General features: G+C 58.6%; 1 protein-coding gene across 1 annotated transcript in view; it reads right to left on the reverse strand.

The window, feature by feature from the left end:
- NRXN2 (neurexin 2) overlaps window positions 1-17136 on the reverse strand; it is a 97863-nt gene that overhangs the window by 2106 nt on the left and 78621 nt on the right. Inside the window, 3 exon segments of the mRNA XM_077759728.1 lie at window positions 10410-10488; window positions 12731-13056; window positions 16359-16448. Of these exon segments, the coding sequence (XP_077615854.1) occupies window positions 10410-10488; window positions 12731-13056; window positions 16359-16448 (495 nt within the window).

Genomic DNA, 17136 nt, shown 5'->3' on the forward strand with positions numbered 1-17136 from the left:
AACCCCCATGGGCCGCCAGGACCTGACCAGGGCTTGACGGCCTCTGGCCCTCTTATTATTGTTAAAACAATAATAAAACAACGGAAAGAAGAAGAAAGCAAAAAAAGAAAAGAAAATACATACACAGCCATCTGGGAAGGAAGCACTTGCTAATACAGGGCCCAGGGGTGGGGGTGGGGGGGAACTAGTCGGGAAGGTTGGGACGGGGGAATGATTAGGTCTCCTCTCTCTCTCCCTAGGTCTATTCACTGTGGTACCCTGGGCATAAACTGCAATTCCCATCAGCCCCAAAGGGTGAGAACTACAACTCCCATTAGCCCTTGGAGGGGTGTGGACTACAATTCCCATCAGCCCCTGGGTCAACACCTTGACAACCCCCATCAGCCCACTGCCTCTCCCCCAATTACTGCACCCCACTGGCATTGAGTAGAGCCAGCTGGAGTCTGGGTCTAGGAGACTGGCGGGAGGGCTCCCTCCTTTTAGAGGGACACCTCTGGGCCTGGTTGAGGCTGGAGATTTCCTCTGCCAAGCCGGCCACGTGCCACTGCCACATCCTGGCATCTCTTCTCCAGCTCCCCGGCACCCTAAGCCTCTGTGTTTGCTGAACCTTCAGATCCCAAGCTCCAGCAAGCTTGCAGAGCTGTGTCCTTGGCCACACTAGTCCGCCACAGCCAAGATCTTGCCATTGAACTTGTAGCCTTGCCGAGTTCCTCACCCTGCTCCTCCCACCAGGCTCCCATCTCCCCCTGGGCCAGGGCTCACCTGCACCCCACACTGCAAAGCCCCAGGGCACCTGGCCCTCCAGGGCTCAACCACAGTGAAAAACTGAGCCAAAAGCAGACAAGCATGTTCTGTGGAGCTGGGACCATCCAAAGCTGGCTTTTTATGGAGGAGGATGCTGAGGTGTGGAGTGGGGAGGACTTTCCAAGGTCACTCAGTGTCTGCAGCAGGCAAGGCGAACAAATGGACTATGCAGTCCTTTCCATGGCTCTCAGAGACCAAGGAAGGGTCAAGTCTCACAGGGAGCCTGGAAAAGCCTGATTCACCCTCCCCAGGCCTGCAGTAATCTGTTTGACCCTTGGCTTGCTTGTTAATCTGGGAGGCCACAGACCTGTTGTGTCATTAATGACTGTGTGACCAAGGACAAGCATCTGTCACTCTCTGGGCTTCAGCTTCCTCCTCTATACAATTAGGGTATTGGGCTCCAGGCCCAGGGTGAGGCCAAGGCCTGGCTCCTGTGGATGTCCAGCCTATGGATGAATAATTTATCTCCCCACCCCTTCCTGAGCCCTGGACCCACCATGGACGGCCCAGCACCCCGGTGCCTGGGTCAAGGGCACATTCAGCTCCCAGGTCTTAGGGGAGGCTGGCAGCCTATGTCCCATCATGACACGGGTCCTCTCCCTGCTGGACCGCACCACCAGCCCTCTTCTTGACCTTTGCCTTCTGTTCAGAACACCTTGCCCCTGATAATATCTCACTCATGCTTCGAGTCCAGCCAAATACCTCCTCTTCCTGGAAGGTTTCTGGTTTGGGCTCACTGCTAGGGAAGCCTCAAGACCCATCTGTCTATCTCCCTAGCACACAGCACTGGGCCTGATGCAGAGGAGGGGCTCATTGGGTTTGACCAAGGGAAGGGAAGGAATACTCATCAAGCATTTCCTCCAGGCCCGGCCAGGCTAGGTATCTGGGGAGGGGTTGGGAGCCCCTCTCACGGGCCAGAGCAACTGGGTTTTGAAGCCCCTTCTTCCCCTGACCCACAGACAGCAGCACGACTGAGTTCAGCCTGACCCAGCTCTCACCCATCACCATCTCCACCTTTGATCCTGGATGGGGCCACCCCAGTTGCTTCTGGAAGCTTCAGGATCAAGGTTTGTCCTAGGCAGGCCGTGGCCCTCAACCATCTGGCCATAGCTAGGGCCCCGAGAGAGGAGTCCCTTGCTGGGGACACGTGATACCCTTGAGGGGCTGATCAGGCCAATCAGGGCATGGGCTTTGTCTCATTCACTCCCAGACAGACTAGGGTGTGGGGAAGAGGGGCTTCAGGCCCCTGGACCACAGACAAATCCTGCCCAGCCTGAGCCCTCTGCAACCCTTTGCCCCAACTCACTGGTTCTTTAGGACCTTGGGGCACACAGGCCCCCAAGTTCCCCCTGTGCAGTCTCCCCCAGGCTCCAGAGCCCTCCCAGGCCTGGTCACATAGGCTCTTGCCCTTGCCCTTCAACCCCAGCTGTGTCCTGGCCTCAATATCTGGGTCTCCGCCCTGTTCCTGCGGCCCCAGCTTCTCTGGGAGCTTTCCCTGGGCCCTTCTCTGTCCAAGGCTTTGACAGCATCTCCTGGGGGTGTCCCGCCCTCACCCACGTCCTCCACACCACCACAACGGCCCCTCGGTGCCCCCTTCTATGGCCCTGCGCACCAGCCTCCGTCTTCTCACCGCACAGCTCCTGCTCTCCACAAGCTAACACGCTGTCAAGACCCCACCCCGTCTTCTGTCCCCCATATTCAGTCAAGCCAAACTGGCTCTGTGGCAGGCAAGTCACATGCTACACAGGGCACTGGGTTTCCCTGGGGTCATTCACTGGTCCAGGGTCCGGCAAGCCTGTCCTGGGGAGGTGGTAGCAGGCTCTGGAGGAACGGAGGACCCCCCGAGATTCCTCGTTGTGAAAGTCCCACCAGGGGCTCCCTGGGCTGCCCTTCCCACTGGGGGAAGACTTGTGGTGCCTGGGACCCCGGGTCCAGTCTACAAGGCTGCATACTGGGATGGAGTGCCCCTGAGAGTCTGAGAGGGACCCCTCCCCCACTTCAGGCAGCTACAGTACTTGGGAAATCCTCACAGGTGCACAAATCACGGAAGTCACCCCCCCCACCCCACTCCTAAGCTGTATGTCAAGAAATGTCAGTGCCACTTACTAGAGAGAATTCCACTCTGGCCAAGGACCAGCAGCCACTCCTGAGCACCCCTGCTCCCCCAGCTCCCCGACCTCCCAGGGGCTACCAGACCAGCAGCCTGAGCCCTTTCTCCTTCGAGGGCACAAAGGCTCCTCACTGGAAATCTTCCCAAGAACCCCATTCCCACCCAAGCAGGAGGTGCCCACTCCTAAAGGAGCACCTAGAACTGAGACTGAGTGTCAGAGGCTAAGCAATCGGCTGGCTGAGACCCCATCCGCTGGCGCGGGGTACCTGCCCAGGCTGTGACAGCAAGGAAGCCACGAGCCCACAGGGCCTTGCATGTGGGTTCAAAAAAAGACAGCCCCTCCACATGGCCACAGACCTGCACGTGCCCGACCTGGCAAAATGGCTTCTCTCTACACAATCAGAAAAAGGTATTCTGTCTTCCTGGCGGACACAGCTCTGCTCCAGGGACCGGGACACGTGGCTTGGTGAGCGGAGAGCACCGGCTAGACTTCAGCCCTTACTCACCTGTTCTGGTAGAGAACCTGTGCCCAACGTGTGCAGTGACCTGGAGGGTGGCGCCCCGGCCCGCTCGGAAACGCCAGCGCAGCCAATGGCAAACGTCAAGGTGGAGTCAAGGTCAGAGCGGATGTGTATCATGTGTGCACGTGCGGGAACACACCTCTCCGAGTCTGGGCATCGTGTGCACACGAACCTCGAGGGGGTCTGAGCACGTGCACGTGGGTGTCAGGGAATCTGAACAGACATGGGCGTGTCAGTGAGCCCCTCGCTGTGCACGTATCCACCTGCTTCTGAGCTGGGGTCCAAATTCATAGGCACATGCATGAATATGCCACCGGGAACACGTGAGCATGTGAGCATGTCACCGAGGGTCTGAGCGTATGCAGTAAGCTCCCGTGAATGCCTCTTTCCCCAGACTCATTGTCTTCTCCTCTTGGGCTGCAAGACTACATTTCCCAGCATCCCTTACAGTTAGGCGTGGCCATATGAGTGAGCAGTGGGCACTGCTAGTACCCACCCACAAAAGTCTCCTGTGTGCACTCCTCCGTGTTCTTTCTCCTCCTTCCAGTGACCTTGAAAACTGCCCGTTGAATATGGAGGAGCTACAAGGATGGAAGGAGTCTGGATTCCCAAAGCGCCCCTGGTGGCAGGGCCACCTAGGGATGGGGAGCACCCTTATGGGGCTTCACTTGAGGGAGAAACTTCCCCGGAAGTACCCCCTGCGATCTGGGGGTTATCTGTTACAGAAGCACCTGTTGCCTTAACGAATATGGGCGCTAAACCAGAACTGTGTGCCCCCAAAGCCCGCAGGCTTCACGTCACAATCCAAGGAAACAACTGGAAAGATGAAGAACCATTAGATGCAGGACCTTTGGTTCCAGCCACTGCTTATGATGCCCTACAGGGAAGAGTGTGCACCTGTGGAGACTGCGGCCCTGAGGGAATGTGCCAGAAGAGTCGGGGTGACAATGCTGGCTTTACCTTTCTGCTTTCAGTAACGTATCACAAGAAGACAAAGTCAGGCAAGAGTGAGTGGGGGGTTTGCAAGCAGAGACGGAGGGAACAGAGAGAGCCCAGAAATGTGGGACTTGCCGAGCGTCCAAAGAGCCCAAGCTTCCAAACTACAAATCATGAGAGAGATCCAAAAACGGCTTTGAGGGACAATGACCCAGTGAGACTTCCACCTGAATCAGGAGGCCTCAGCCTTGCCTCACGGACCAGATGGAGGGAGGGTGTGGCCTCCCCACCTGCTGCTTCGAATGCCTTCCAAATTGTCATCACTAAATGAAGAGACAGGTATGGAATCAGAAACAAGGAGATACACAGGCTTCACAATTGTGTCTAGGAGAGAACTCCGAGGGTAGTTCCTGTGGCTGCTGGAGCCTGAGAAACCACCTCTGGGCCCCCAAATATGCAGAGGCAAGAAGTGGGCTGTGTCCCCAGGGCGGACATTATCCCAACACCCACTTCCAAGAAGGCCACGGAGGATAAGAACCAGAAGGAACTTCACAGAGCAGCGCCAGGGCCACAAAGGAGAGAGTTTCTCGAAGACGGAAACGCAGTGGCAGTAGGGGTTGAAGGAAGAAACTTCCCCAGCGCAGGGGTGGAGTCTCACCCACTGCACAGGGCTGGATTTCTTCAACGCTCAGAACTAGGGGCCTCGGGGTGTCTTCCATCCTTCCCTTGTTTGCATGAGGTTTAACTAGGGTGGCTGACCCCGGCCCACCCCTGGGTTCGGAGTTGTGCCGCGCTGTGTGGTCAGTGGGATCCATCACCCTTTTAGTTCATGGGGTCCAGACCACATATGATTACCCAGAAGCAAGTCTGGACCCTGCCCAGTGGGCCACCATCTCTCAGACACTCTCGTCCCCTTTGCGATGACAGCCCTGAGTGGGTGAGGCTTCAGGGCATCTCCCTGGGGGGGGGGGGGGGTTGCTCTGTGGGTATGAGGAAGAGTGAAATGGATTGTTGGGGACCCCAAGAGCCCTGAGCACCCCTGCCCCTCCCAGGCTTCGCCCATAGAACCCACCTGCTCATGATCCCACCTGTGGGTCACCTTCCACACAACTCAGGATGTCACCTGGTGAGGATCGCGTGGCTTCCAGATGGAAGGCCAGGCCCTGACTTAGCACTTGTAGCGGAGAAATAAGTGTCTGGGTATGAAACGGCAAGTGCTCTGGACTTTTTCTGTTATGGCTACTGGTGTTACCTTTAAGAAACTCTGGAACGTGATCACCTTTGTGCCTCTGTGATTCGGAGCTACATGTGTGGGCCTGAGCGCGCGCATGCGCGCATGGAATTAAGGTTCTGAGGGTCTCATGTATGTGTGCGCAGGTGCAAAGCCTCAGAAGGGACGCACGTACGTGGGGCAAGGGCACGAGCTGGCTCTGTGCGTCTGAACTCATGGGGGCTTCTATGAAGCTGCGTGCTCACGCATGTGTGTGCCCTTGTGGATCTGAACAGCAGGGCATGCTCACCTGTGTGTGAACACACAGGCATGCGTTTTACTGGGTCTGAACACGTATGTGTGGCCTGAGGGTCTGAGGATATGAGCCCTTCTACGAGCAGCTCATGTGGACATCTGAGCATATGAGTCAGCGCCTGAGTTCCCGTGGGTGCCCGTGTGGGCCAGTAGATGTGTGTGCGCACGCGCGTGTACACACCACTGCGGGACTCAGTACGAATATGGACACCTTGAGGGATTGGAGCATGTGTACTTGTGTAGGTTTCCAAGTATGTGTGTGAATCTGAATGTATGTGTCTCCAAGTGTGTGTGTGTGTGTGTGTGTGTGTGTGTGTGTCTAAACACATGGGTATGAATGTAACACTGAGCCTCAGTAGGTCTGAGCTAAGGTGCGCCTCTGAGGGTCCCCTCTCCTGGGGCCACGGGAGCGGTGCAGGTGCGGGTGTAAGCTAGCGTGTGGGCGTGCGTGGCCCCCTGGGGCTCGGTGCACCCAGCCCACCTCTGAGAACGTGCTGCCTGTGGGTCTCAGTGCATAGGTGCCTTCTGTGTGCACACAGGCGTGGCTCTGTGGGAACGAGCACACATGATGGTATGCACGGGCACCCCTCTCGGGACTTGTCTGTGCATCTTGGTGAAAGTGCACTTCCTGGCGGGACACTAGAGGCCTGAGCGTGAGTGTGGACTTGGGTGGAGACATGACATGTGAGCCTCTATGAGCCCGGGCATGGATGCGTGCTTCCCTGAACTCATGCAAGTGTGTGTGCACACGCTCGTGTACGCCTACACCTCACAGGTGTGAGCACACTGTGTACACGCCTGTTCTGATCCTGCACACATGCTCATTCTGAAACATCTGTGAGCACCTGTGAAGCCTGCACGGAGGATGTGGTCAGAGCACACGTGTTACGCAGCTCGATTTGTACACATAAAGGGCCTCTGTGAGCGGACCGTGGATACAGCATTCTGGGAGTCTGAGGATGCGTGTGTACATATGTGCTCACACTAAACACACACGCACATTGTGTGTGAGCACCTCTGAGCATCTGCATGGGATTCTAAACTTTGGGTCTGTACCTCGGCAGAGCTGAGGGTGTGAGAGGGGCTCACTGGGTTTAAGCCACCCTGTGTGCACGCCTCTGTGCAACAAGCACGGGTAACTGTGAAACACCGTGGGTTTGAGCAGGGGGCACTGTGAGCCCAAGCCTGCGTGGGTGTTTTGGGAGCCCCAAGCACACACGTGCAGGCCTATGGCTCTGAATACGCATGCGTGTCCCTGTAAGGGCTTGTGTTTCTGTGGGTCTCAACAGCCGTGTGTATCTGTATGTACAGACGACGTGTGTGTCTCTTCAGATCTAAGCGTGTGTGTGCCTCTTCTGGTCGAGTGCGTACGGCATGTGATCTAAGTTTGAACGTGTTCATAACCGGTACAAGTGGACGTGTGCGAGCTTGCTAACAGACCCAGAAATGTATGTGCACGGATATACATGTATGTGTGTGCGCCTTGATCAGACACACATGCACGCGTGTAACCGTGTACCTCTGTGGATCTGAGTCCGTGTGTGCACTTCCTATGTACCTCAAGGGCGGCACGCTCAGATCCCCACAGGGGACCAGGCCCACACCATAATGTGCGGCTCAGGCTAGCGAAGACAGTGAGGGGTGGTGGGCCACGTTACCCGCTCTGCAGAGCGTGCCCCCGCCAAAGGCACCCCGTCTCAAAAGAATGAAAACACTGTGTCCGTCAGACAGGACCCTTCTTTGATGGGCCTGCCGACCTCAGGTGAAATGACCACGTAGGATGATGATCTCACCAAAGTGGGGCCTGCGGTCTGTGAAGGGGCCGAGGTGGAAGGAAAGGGTGGAAAGTGAGTGGGGATGACCCCAGACTTGACATCGGGACCCACGGGGGAGGATCTGGCAGGTGGGAGGGATGCCAGCGCCCTGGGGTCAGTCCCTGGGTAGCCACCGTGTCCAGCCAGGCTGCCTCCGCCTCTAACACCGACCTTGGAGCCCAGAGAGGCCCTGCCCTGTGCTAGAGGAAAGCCTCCCTGCACCTGGGGCACAAGAGGACCTCTGTCTGGAGTCCCATTTCCCGGTAGATGGTGGGGGAGGAGGGGGCGGCGTGGTCTAGACCAGCCTGAGGGGCTCTGGAGCCATCCTGGTCTTTGCCTGGCCTCCCTTTGGGATAAAATTCCAACTGGAAGTATAGTGAGTGGTGTGAGTAAGGAAATGCACACACGTGCCACACACACCTGGGGGAGAGCCGCTGGCTTCCATCGGTTTCCTCTGAGGCTTATCTGCCCTTGTTTTCAAGGCCAGGTGCTCGGCTGCCCACCAGCTTCTCCCCGCTCCCCAGCTTCTAGTCCTCCTCTGTCTTCCGTCCTCCCCTCAGAGGCTTGGCCCTCTGATCAGGGGAGGGCAGCTGACCTGCCTATTTCAGCTCCCGCTTAACCCCTCGTCCCAGTGCAGCCTAAGGGAGCTCAGCCAACCGGTGCACTGGCTCGGTGTCACATCCAGGCCCCTGACACTCAGTGTCACATCCAGGCCACTGACAAGACTCCAGGTGGCGGCTGGGAAGCTAGAACCTTGGTGGGGAGCGTGTGGCCCAGTATGGGCTACGTGTCCCTGCACGGTGGCCATGTGGCTCAACCCTCCTCTCCGAGGGGTCTAGGGAGAGCAGACCCCTCCTCGCACCCCGCGGCCCCCAGAGTGAGCACATGTGCAAACACATGTGATGGGGCCAAGTGCCCCTTTCTCAAGATCTGCACAGCCCTGTGTCCCCAGAGTCCTATCCCAGGGCTCTCGTGGGGCCAATCATCACAGCCCCTTTTAGCCTGGGCTAAAGGCTCTGGTTCCAGCAAGAGGAAACCCCAGTAACTGGTTAGCGGGGGTAAAGCAGGGTCGGGGGGGTGCTGTATGGAAGCTGCCGGATGCCCAGAACCTCCCAAAGCAATGGCAGAGCAGGAAAGTGCAGCCCTGAGCTGAGATCACCCGGTGAGATGCAGCCAGATGGCCCCCCAGCAGAGGGGCCTCCCCACAGTGGAGGGCGTCTGTTCCAGAAAGCACCAGCTCTTGGCTATGGATGGAGAGGCCTTCGCAGCCAGCAGCCTGCAGCTCCCCCATGTGCCTCAGGGCCCAGGACCCCCAAACAAGAGGCTCTTCAGCTCTGGCCTGTGGGGTCTGGGGCCTGTGCCCCGGAACTCCCTCTGCTGTGGGAGTTGTGGGAATCTGAGCCTTGGGCCCAAGGCTCCATGGTGCTTCTTGCTCTCCCCACACTCCCTCCATGGTTGCAGCCGACCCTCAGCTTGAGCCTCTTCTCTGGACTGGCAGACCCCCCCCCCCCCGCCGCCCCCCAGGCCAGATTCACAAGCTATGCCCCACCTGACCACATCACCTCCACTGACCCAGCAGGCATCTTCCCCAATCTCCGGAGCCCAGCTGCTGCCCGTTGCAAGGTAACCAGAAGTCTCTGGAAACCCAAAGAAGGGATGAGGCCCCCACAGGCTCATGCAGGCCTCCACCACGTCCCATGGTCCCTTCCTGGGAAGTCTGGCCACATTCAGTCCTTCCTCCGTTCCCGCTGCCAGCCGCAAGCGCCGGAACCTCCGCTCCTCAGGCCCTCCCCCCTGCCCCCCCACTCCTCTCAGCCCTCCCCCTACCTGCTCAGCTGAGCAGCCCTTGCACCCACTGTGCCACTCCGTGCCCCGCAGTTCTGGTTGGCACTCAAGGCCCACACTTGCTTTGCCAACCTGGTCTCTCTCTTGGGCCACACCCTGCCCTCCAGCTGGAAGGGTCGAGCAGAGGCCTGGAATGCCACCCCAGGGAGCCTTTCCTCCCAGTGCCTGCTAGGACCTGTCAGAGCAGCCACCCCTTGAGAAATCTAGACCAGACCCAATCTCCCCAGGGGTCACGTGTCTGGCTAGGGACACCCCCCCCCACCCCCCCAGCCTGCTCACTGCCTGGCACAGAGCTGCCGTGTGGTGGAACTGCCCCAGCTTGGCCTGCCAGAGTCTCGCCGCCTCCCAGAGGCTGGGAATGAGGAGGGTTCCCGATCCAGCAGAGCTCTTCTCTACTACCGACCCAGGGGAAATCAGGCCTCAGGGACTGATGGGAGTTGCAGTTCTGGACCCAAGAGCTGATGGGAGTTGTAGTTCCTAGCCCTGCACTCCCCCCTCCCACCTCAGCCCCACCCCGCACCCCATAAAGACTCATGGGAGCTGCAGTTACTCGTCTTTCTTGGGGAAAAGTCCCCCTCTTTCCCTCCCAGAATTCTTTAGCCCTCAACCCCAGGATCCCCAGCTAAGGACCTCACTACCTCGGAGGGCTGGGGCACCAAAAGGCCAGAAACAGCCTTGCCAGAGGGACAATTTGAGGGACCTGGAGGGGAATGGCAGGAAGGCAGAGGAAGCTATCGGGCAAGTGAAGGCCGGGCAGCAGGCCCCTTGGGCTCGGGCCAGGTGGCAGGGACGGTCGCCCCCCTCCCATCAGAGTCACCCGGGCCCGGGGCAGGGGAGGGGGGAAAGGCACTCACCAGTACTGGGCTCACACTCCTCCAAGTCCTCGTCGTCGCTTGGACACTCAGCTGAGGCCACCAAGAGGTCATCTGTGTTCTGGGGACGAGAGGAAGGGGAGGGAAGAAGAAGGTTTGGGGGTGGGTCAACAGGCCCCAAAGCCACCTCTTGAGGAGTGGGACCACCCAGGAGACAGGTCCTGGGCTGAGACACACGCCCTGACCCACGGCCGGGTGGCCGAGGGCCTCCCTTCCCCCAGTGTGCAGAGAAAGGCTGGACAGTGCCCGTCCCGCAGCAGCTCCGGGGAGTCAGTGAGACAGCACAGGTCGTGTCTTGTATTTCTAGGAAGCGGGCGAGGCTGGGCGCTGGACCTGGGGCTGCAGAGCTGGAGCAAGGGGATAAGGTGTGGGGCAGGGGGGCAATAAGGTGTGGGGGCCACTGGACACCAGCACAGGCAGAGAGGGGGAGCAGGGCCTGGGGAAAGGTGGGGGGGCAGTTCTTGGCTCCACCCTCAATACCCCCCCTACCCCCATCTCTTTCCCAGCCCCCTTCCCAGAGCCCGGAACCAGGCTGCACACAATAATTAGGGCTGTGGTTGCCGTGACAACGGGACGTCGACTTTGTCAGCATTTTCTCTCCTCCTGATTGCAGAGAAAGAGAATCCCCAAGATGAGTGAATGTAAGGGGCGGGGAGGGGAGCGCGCTCAGGGTGCGTTAGGGAAGAGACCCAAGCAGGGAAACCCAGAGTCCAGGCGGGAAGGGAGCCCAGCAGACTGCAGGGTGTGGGGAGAAGGCTGCTGAAGGCCAAGGGTGGGAGGAGTCTGGGGTGGGGAGGGGTGAAAGGGTCATCGGGTGCAAAAAACTGATTTTCCTTCTGCACCCTGGCCCCTCAGCACCAGTCTCTCTTATGGGGGCTTCCCCAGCCCAGCTGTGACCCCTTGGGCCCCTCACCTCTCTTCCACCTGGATAGCCTGCCCATCTCCCTCCCACTGAGACTGGTGGGTCCTTCTTGCCCATGGGCACTGGGCATAGTTGCTGCCCCATCTTTGGTAGGGCCAGGCCTTTCTCCTGGGGCACCCCACTCCCTGGGGCAAGGCCTGGCATTCGGGTCCCCCAGCTTTTCTTGGCAGCGATGGCAGAGTGGAAGGGGGTTCAGACTTCTCTCTCATGGCTGGATGAGGCCATCAGCCAGTGACAGGTCCCCGACACACAGACTGGCAGGGAGGAGGGGACTTTAGTGCCCATCGAGTCCGGCCCTCAGACTGGTGGCAGAGTTGGGGCACGTCCCCCTGGCCACCCCCAGACTGCTCCCTCGCCCAGGGGGGACAGCAGTCTCCCCACATGCAGAGGCCCAACAGCCATGGGCAATGAGGGACAGTGGGAGCTTGGGCAGAGGGGACAGGGTGATTAAATAAGGTCTACCATGCCAGGTGTGAGCCCTCCCTGCGCCAACAGTCATTGATGGCAAGAGCTGGAAAACTCAGCCCAGCCCCCAAGTTGCCTCTGTAAGTCACACGTGCTCAACTGGCCTTCGCCACCAGCGCAGCCAGGCCTGTCCTGTCCCAGCAGAGCCTCATTCCCCAGGGAGCACCCCCTCTAGGTATAAGAGAAGATATACTCAAATCCTTTGGGCTTCACCTGATCTAGGGAGGGTACCCGAGCAGGCGGGGCAGGCGGTGTGGAGGGTACAGCACCAGGGGGCTGTCTGCACCAACCCCCCCTCAGACCCACAGCCATAGAGGACCCTGAGGCCTGCTACGCGGTGGTACCTGCTCAAGGTCACAAGCAGGACACGGGCTTGCGGTCCCACAGCCAGGACACCAGCAATCAGGTAGATGCTGTTCCGGGCCTCCACCGGCCTCCAGAAGCGGGCGGCCACCACCAGCTGAGCCTCTAGCCCCTCCAGTTCTGTCCCCTAGGTGCCCTTCCCAGAGCGATGGCGTCCCAGCTCTATCCGTGTCCTGCTCACTGCACCGGGATGGCCTTCGTTAGGGGGCAGGCAGACAGGCTCATTCCAAACCTCACCCCAGTCCGGACTTCCTCCCTCTTAGGTAGGGCAGTCTTCCCTGGTCTAGCTGGAGCACCAAGCTCCCGCTTAGTGCTGGGAGTGGCCACCCTCACATCTACAGCATCCCCGGTCACCAGGGCAAAGGCCACTTCGTGAAAGGAGACCTTTCCCACCTCACCTGAACCATCACCATGACAACAAGGCAGCAGCCCCCAGGATCCCACCAGGCCCCTCCTAGCCTCCCTGGGGCACCGCAGTGGGTACGCACACATCAGCCCCATCCCCCACTCAAAGTGTCCCTCCTCATCTGTCAGCCCCAAAGGCCCTCCTCACCTGGGTGGTGCTGTCCCTCAGCGTGGGGGAGCGGCCCCGGCGCGTGGTAGTAGTCGCCATGGTGGTGGTGGTCTCCATGATGGTGGTGGCCATGTCAGCCAGCAGGGTGGTGGCCGTGGTCTCCGCGCTGAGCAGCACGGACGGCCCCTCCCCCACCAGGCGCAGGTGGCCCTCGGTCCGCACATTGGGGTCGCTCTCGGCGGCCAGCGCCAGCACCTTGAGCCCATTGTAGTAGAGGCCAGACACCTGGCCCTGGAAGGGACGGCCCTGATCCCGGCCCCCGATCTTGATGGCAGCCTGGCTGTTGAAGATGGTCAGCTGGCGGCCTGGTGGGCAGGGGGATTGGTGGGGGTGACAGACAGAGGAGGGACAGGCAGCGGGGAGAGATCAGAGCAGGATAGGAGAACAGAGGGGAAGCCAGGGGAGGGAAAGAGGAGTGGAGGGGGAAATCAGGGGTGGGGGGGTAGGAGGAACGAGGAAGGGGCAGACACCAAAGGGAAAGTCCTTGTCAGCCACAGCCCTTAGCCCAGCCAGGTGGGGACCCCAGAGGGGGAGGGTCCCCAGGGCACACATGGGCTGGGAAAGGGAGCCCAGCTCCCCCCTGTCCCCACCATGCTCATGCCTCTGACCTTCCCATCCCCCTCTCCTCTCCTGCTCCAGGGGCATCGCCCCCCCTTCTTTCCCTTCCCTCCATTTGCTCCCCATCTTCTCCCTCTGCTTCCCCAAACATCCCACACCCGGTGTCCAGCCCCGAGCCATGGAGCCCTTGGAAGCAGCAGACAGAGCAGACAAAGAGGCAGAGACAGAGAAGGAGACTGCCAGGCTGAGTGGTCAGTGCGTGTCAAAGCAGGGTGGGAGGCGACATTGAGGTGCCAGAGGTCAGGACAGTGCGTGGGAGGAGGGCTGGCGTGCGTGAGGGTGGGAGCAGCCACGCAGACCTCACTCTGCCCTGACAGCCACCACCAAGCCCTCTGACCTCTGGCCAGGCTCCCCTCTCGCCTCCCCCCTCCAAGGCCCAGCCACTGCCCGGGGAGGGGTGGGGGGGACCAGGCCCTGGAGAGCAGAGGCCTTCCTCCCCGCCAGGATGTGCAAGCACAGAGATGGAAAATGTTAAAGGGACCTTGCTTCGCTCGCTGACAGCCCAAAAAACCGCTCCAGCTCCAATCTCACTCCTTGCTCAGCCGTTACACCTCAGAAATTCCCACCTGGGTGGGTTTGGTTGTTCTTTTCGGTTTTAGTGGATCTGGGGGTCGGTTTAACCCTCTGAGTTTGTTGCTTTGGTTTGGTTTTTAGAAAAGATATTTATTATGTTTAAGTTTAGATTTAACTTTGGTTTTGGTGTTGCTTATTTGGGGGGAAGGGAGGGCAGAGGAACTACTACATTGCCCCCCTGCCCCCTTGACCTTCAGCTGCTGGCGCCGGGGAGGGGGGGTGTTTAAGACCTGGCTTAGCCCTTGTTAGCCTCTGGTTAGTGCCTCGTTAACGATCTGGTTTAGAGTTAGGTGTCTGAAAGCCCTGCCCCCAAAACCTGGGCTGAGGACAGTCCAACTTGTGAAATTCACACCCCTCTGGCAACACGGGGTCCCTGGGCCACGCAGCCGTCTGCCTGGCCTCTAGCCAATGACCGGCCGGGGGCGCATCTGCGTGGCCCTCTGCCCAGTCTCTCCTCCTCCGGCACCCTCCCGCTGCCCAGCACCTTACTCAGCCCTGGAACAGCGTCCCCATCTTACAAATGGGGGAGCCGGAGCCCACAAAAGCTGAGAACTAGTTACTAGCAGCTAGAATACCAGACCCAGTGAGGCCCTGAAGGACTACTTCCTCCCAAAATTATTCCCAGGCATAAGAATTAGGAGGAAAGTGGAGAGGAAATGTGTACAGTGGTCAAACCAGTTTGGGAAGCGAATGCTTCACAATGAAATAGCAGGTTTCTGTCTCACCGGACTTCCCAGACCTTTGTTAGACCAACGTCCACGGGCACCTCCAAGAGGAAGAAACAGGACCCAGCACTTCCCAGGCTCATTCTACCACATAGCTCTTTCTTGGGAAGCATCTCGTGGGACTTAGGCTTCACCGGACATGTTTTGGAACTGGAAATTGATTCATTCAATAAATATTGATCGAGCACCCGCCACATGCCAGATGCCGACAGTAAAATCGCCAACGATGCCCTGATCCTGTTCTCAAATACCTTCCTGCTTCCTTACTCCATCTCCTTCTCCCAGCACCCCTCGGGAGGTAGGCTGAGCAGGCTCGTTCTCCCTGTCCTTCTGGAAGTCTTGGCGCTCCTCCTTCCACACTCTGGGAAATGCCAAAGCGTTTTGCCCCATCTTTCACTTTCCAGAAGAGGAAACGGAGGTCTACAGAGAGGCGGGACCACGCAGCTAGGAAAGGACAGCTGGGGTTCGCCCTCACCTGATCTGCAAGGCCCATCCCCTCGCCCCACCCCAGGGCCCATCCAGCTCTGCCTTNTCTCTGATTCTGGGAGACAGAAGTGGGTAATGGAGAGGAAGCTACACAGGTTAGTGAACTTGGCCCCTGTGGCCCCGCCCGCCATGAACTCCTCAAAGGGTTAAAGTTCGCCCCGCTGGAGAGAGCAACCCAGTGCGGCTGGGGGCTGTAGGTTTTAGCGATGTCTGTTACAGTCCCTTTAACTTTTTGTCCTGTTACGGATTTATCACATCTGGTTATCAGCATGTTTAGTCCCCGCTGGCTGGCTGGGGGGCTGGAGGTGACATCTGGGGGTTTTAGCTGGGGCAGGCCCCAGTGGACATTTAAAAGCACAGTTATCAGCTGGTTAGGTGGGGGTTTAACACTTCTACTGCCCCCCTAGAGTTTAGCCTTAGAGGTACAGAGCTCGCCCCCTCTCCGAAGGGAATGGGATGGCTTTGCCCTTGACCCCAACTTCCCTTGGTGACAAGTGGCCTTCTCCCTCACACCCAGCAGTGCCTCACTACGTGTGGCCTCTCAGCTAGCCTATTCTGTCTTCCTCATCAGCTCCACAGGCACGGAAACTCCTGTGGACACCAACCCCTGCCCCTAGCTCGTAGTAAGCCCCCTGCCCTCACCTCTGCTCCTTCTAAGAGGACTTTTGGACCAACGTGGGCCCATTCCGGAGACAGTGCCCCGTAGCCACTCTCTTGGGGGAGGGGGTCTTTCCAGTAGGATGGCAGGCCCCCACTCTCTTTTCCTCCTCTGAAGACCCTGGTAAAGCCTTCCTACCCTCCCTTTGGGTCTGGGATCAGCGCTTCCTGCTTCCCAAGGGCTTCCTGCTTCTAAGTGCACTGCAGGCCCCCTGGCTAACCCTTTGGGAAACCTCCCTCCCCTTCTGATCTGCCTTCCAGCCTGCTTCATGGGGTGGTCCAGGAATCTCGTGGATTATTCCAGGTCTGGAAAAAGCCCAAGGACTCTCCCTCTTCTGAGTAACACCCCACCCCTGTCCAAACCCGCCCCTTTAAAGGCAGGTTAACTCCATTGAGTCCAGAGAGAAAGGGGGCCTCCCAGTGGGATGAACGGTCCCCCGCTAAGGGGCGGGCGACGGGGAAGGCACGGTGGGGAAAGAGAGAGCTCTGCACCTTTAAGATAATGTTTTTAAAGTTAATTAATTAATTAATTAATTCTGGTTAATTACCTTTGTCGAGCAGCCACTCATCTACTACTCGACCAAGCCGGTAGGGGATTCTCTGTCTAGCAATCGCCAGGCGCTCGTTATCAAAGTTTCCTTGGAAAAGTTTAGAAAGACAGTAGGTTTTTCAGGCGGCGAAGTCCAAAGGAGTTAGAAAAGTAGTTATGCATTTCTCAGGAGACTCGGAGTAAGCAGCGACATCCAACAGAAAAGGGGGGGAAGGTCCACCCAAGACGGGAGAAGAAACGCTGGGTCCCTCGACCTCCCATCCCCTCCCTAGGCTCCCATCCAGAGCCGGCCCCACCCTGGGGGCACAAGTGACCCAAAGAAAAAGACAGGGGAGTGGAAGAAAAGGAAAGGGGGCCGAAAGAAAAGGCAGCTGGAAGGTCAAAGGTCAGAGGTTAAACAGGTTTATCTGTGCTCGAGCTGTGGTACCCACCTTCCTTCCCCATCCCGAAGTAGGGCGCTGGGGCAGGGAGGGGCATTTAGCGGGTTTAAGTTAGAGGGTGGGGGGCCTCGGTGGCCCGGCTGGTTACTGAGTTTAGAGGGTGGTTTAGAAGGGGGAGGGATGGGTTAAGTGGGGTTTATGCGGCATTTAGGGGGCGGCCTGGCACTCGCACTTAGTGAGATTTAAACCACTTCTCCAGGCATCTTGGCTCCCTTTACCTTCCAGGCTCAGCTCCTCGCTGCACCCTCTTCTGCCAGCTCCCCCCACCCCCTACCCCACTGTCTTCTGCCTTAATCCCCACCCTCCTACGAGAAGGCCTTGTAAGCCTGCCCAGCA

The sequence above is a fragment of the Crocuta crocuta genome, unplaced genomic scaffold (genome assembly GCF_008692635.1).
Source record: "Crocuta crocuta isolate KB4526 unplaced genomic scaffold, BGI_CrCroc_1.0 scaffold53, whole genome shotgun sequence".
NCBI classification, from domain to species: domain Eukaryota; kingdom Metazoa; phylum Chordata; class Mammalia; order Carnivora; family Hyaenidae; genus Crocuta; species Crocuta crocuta.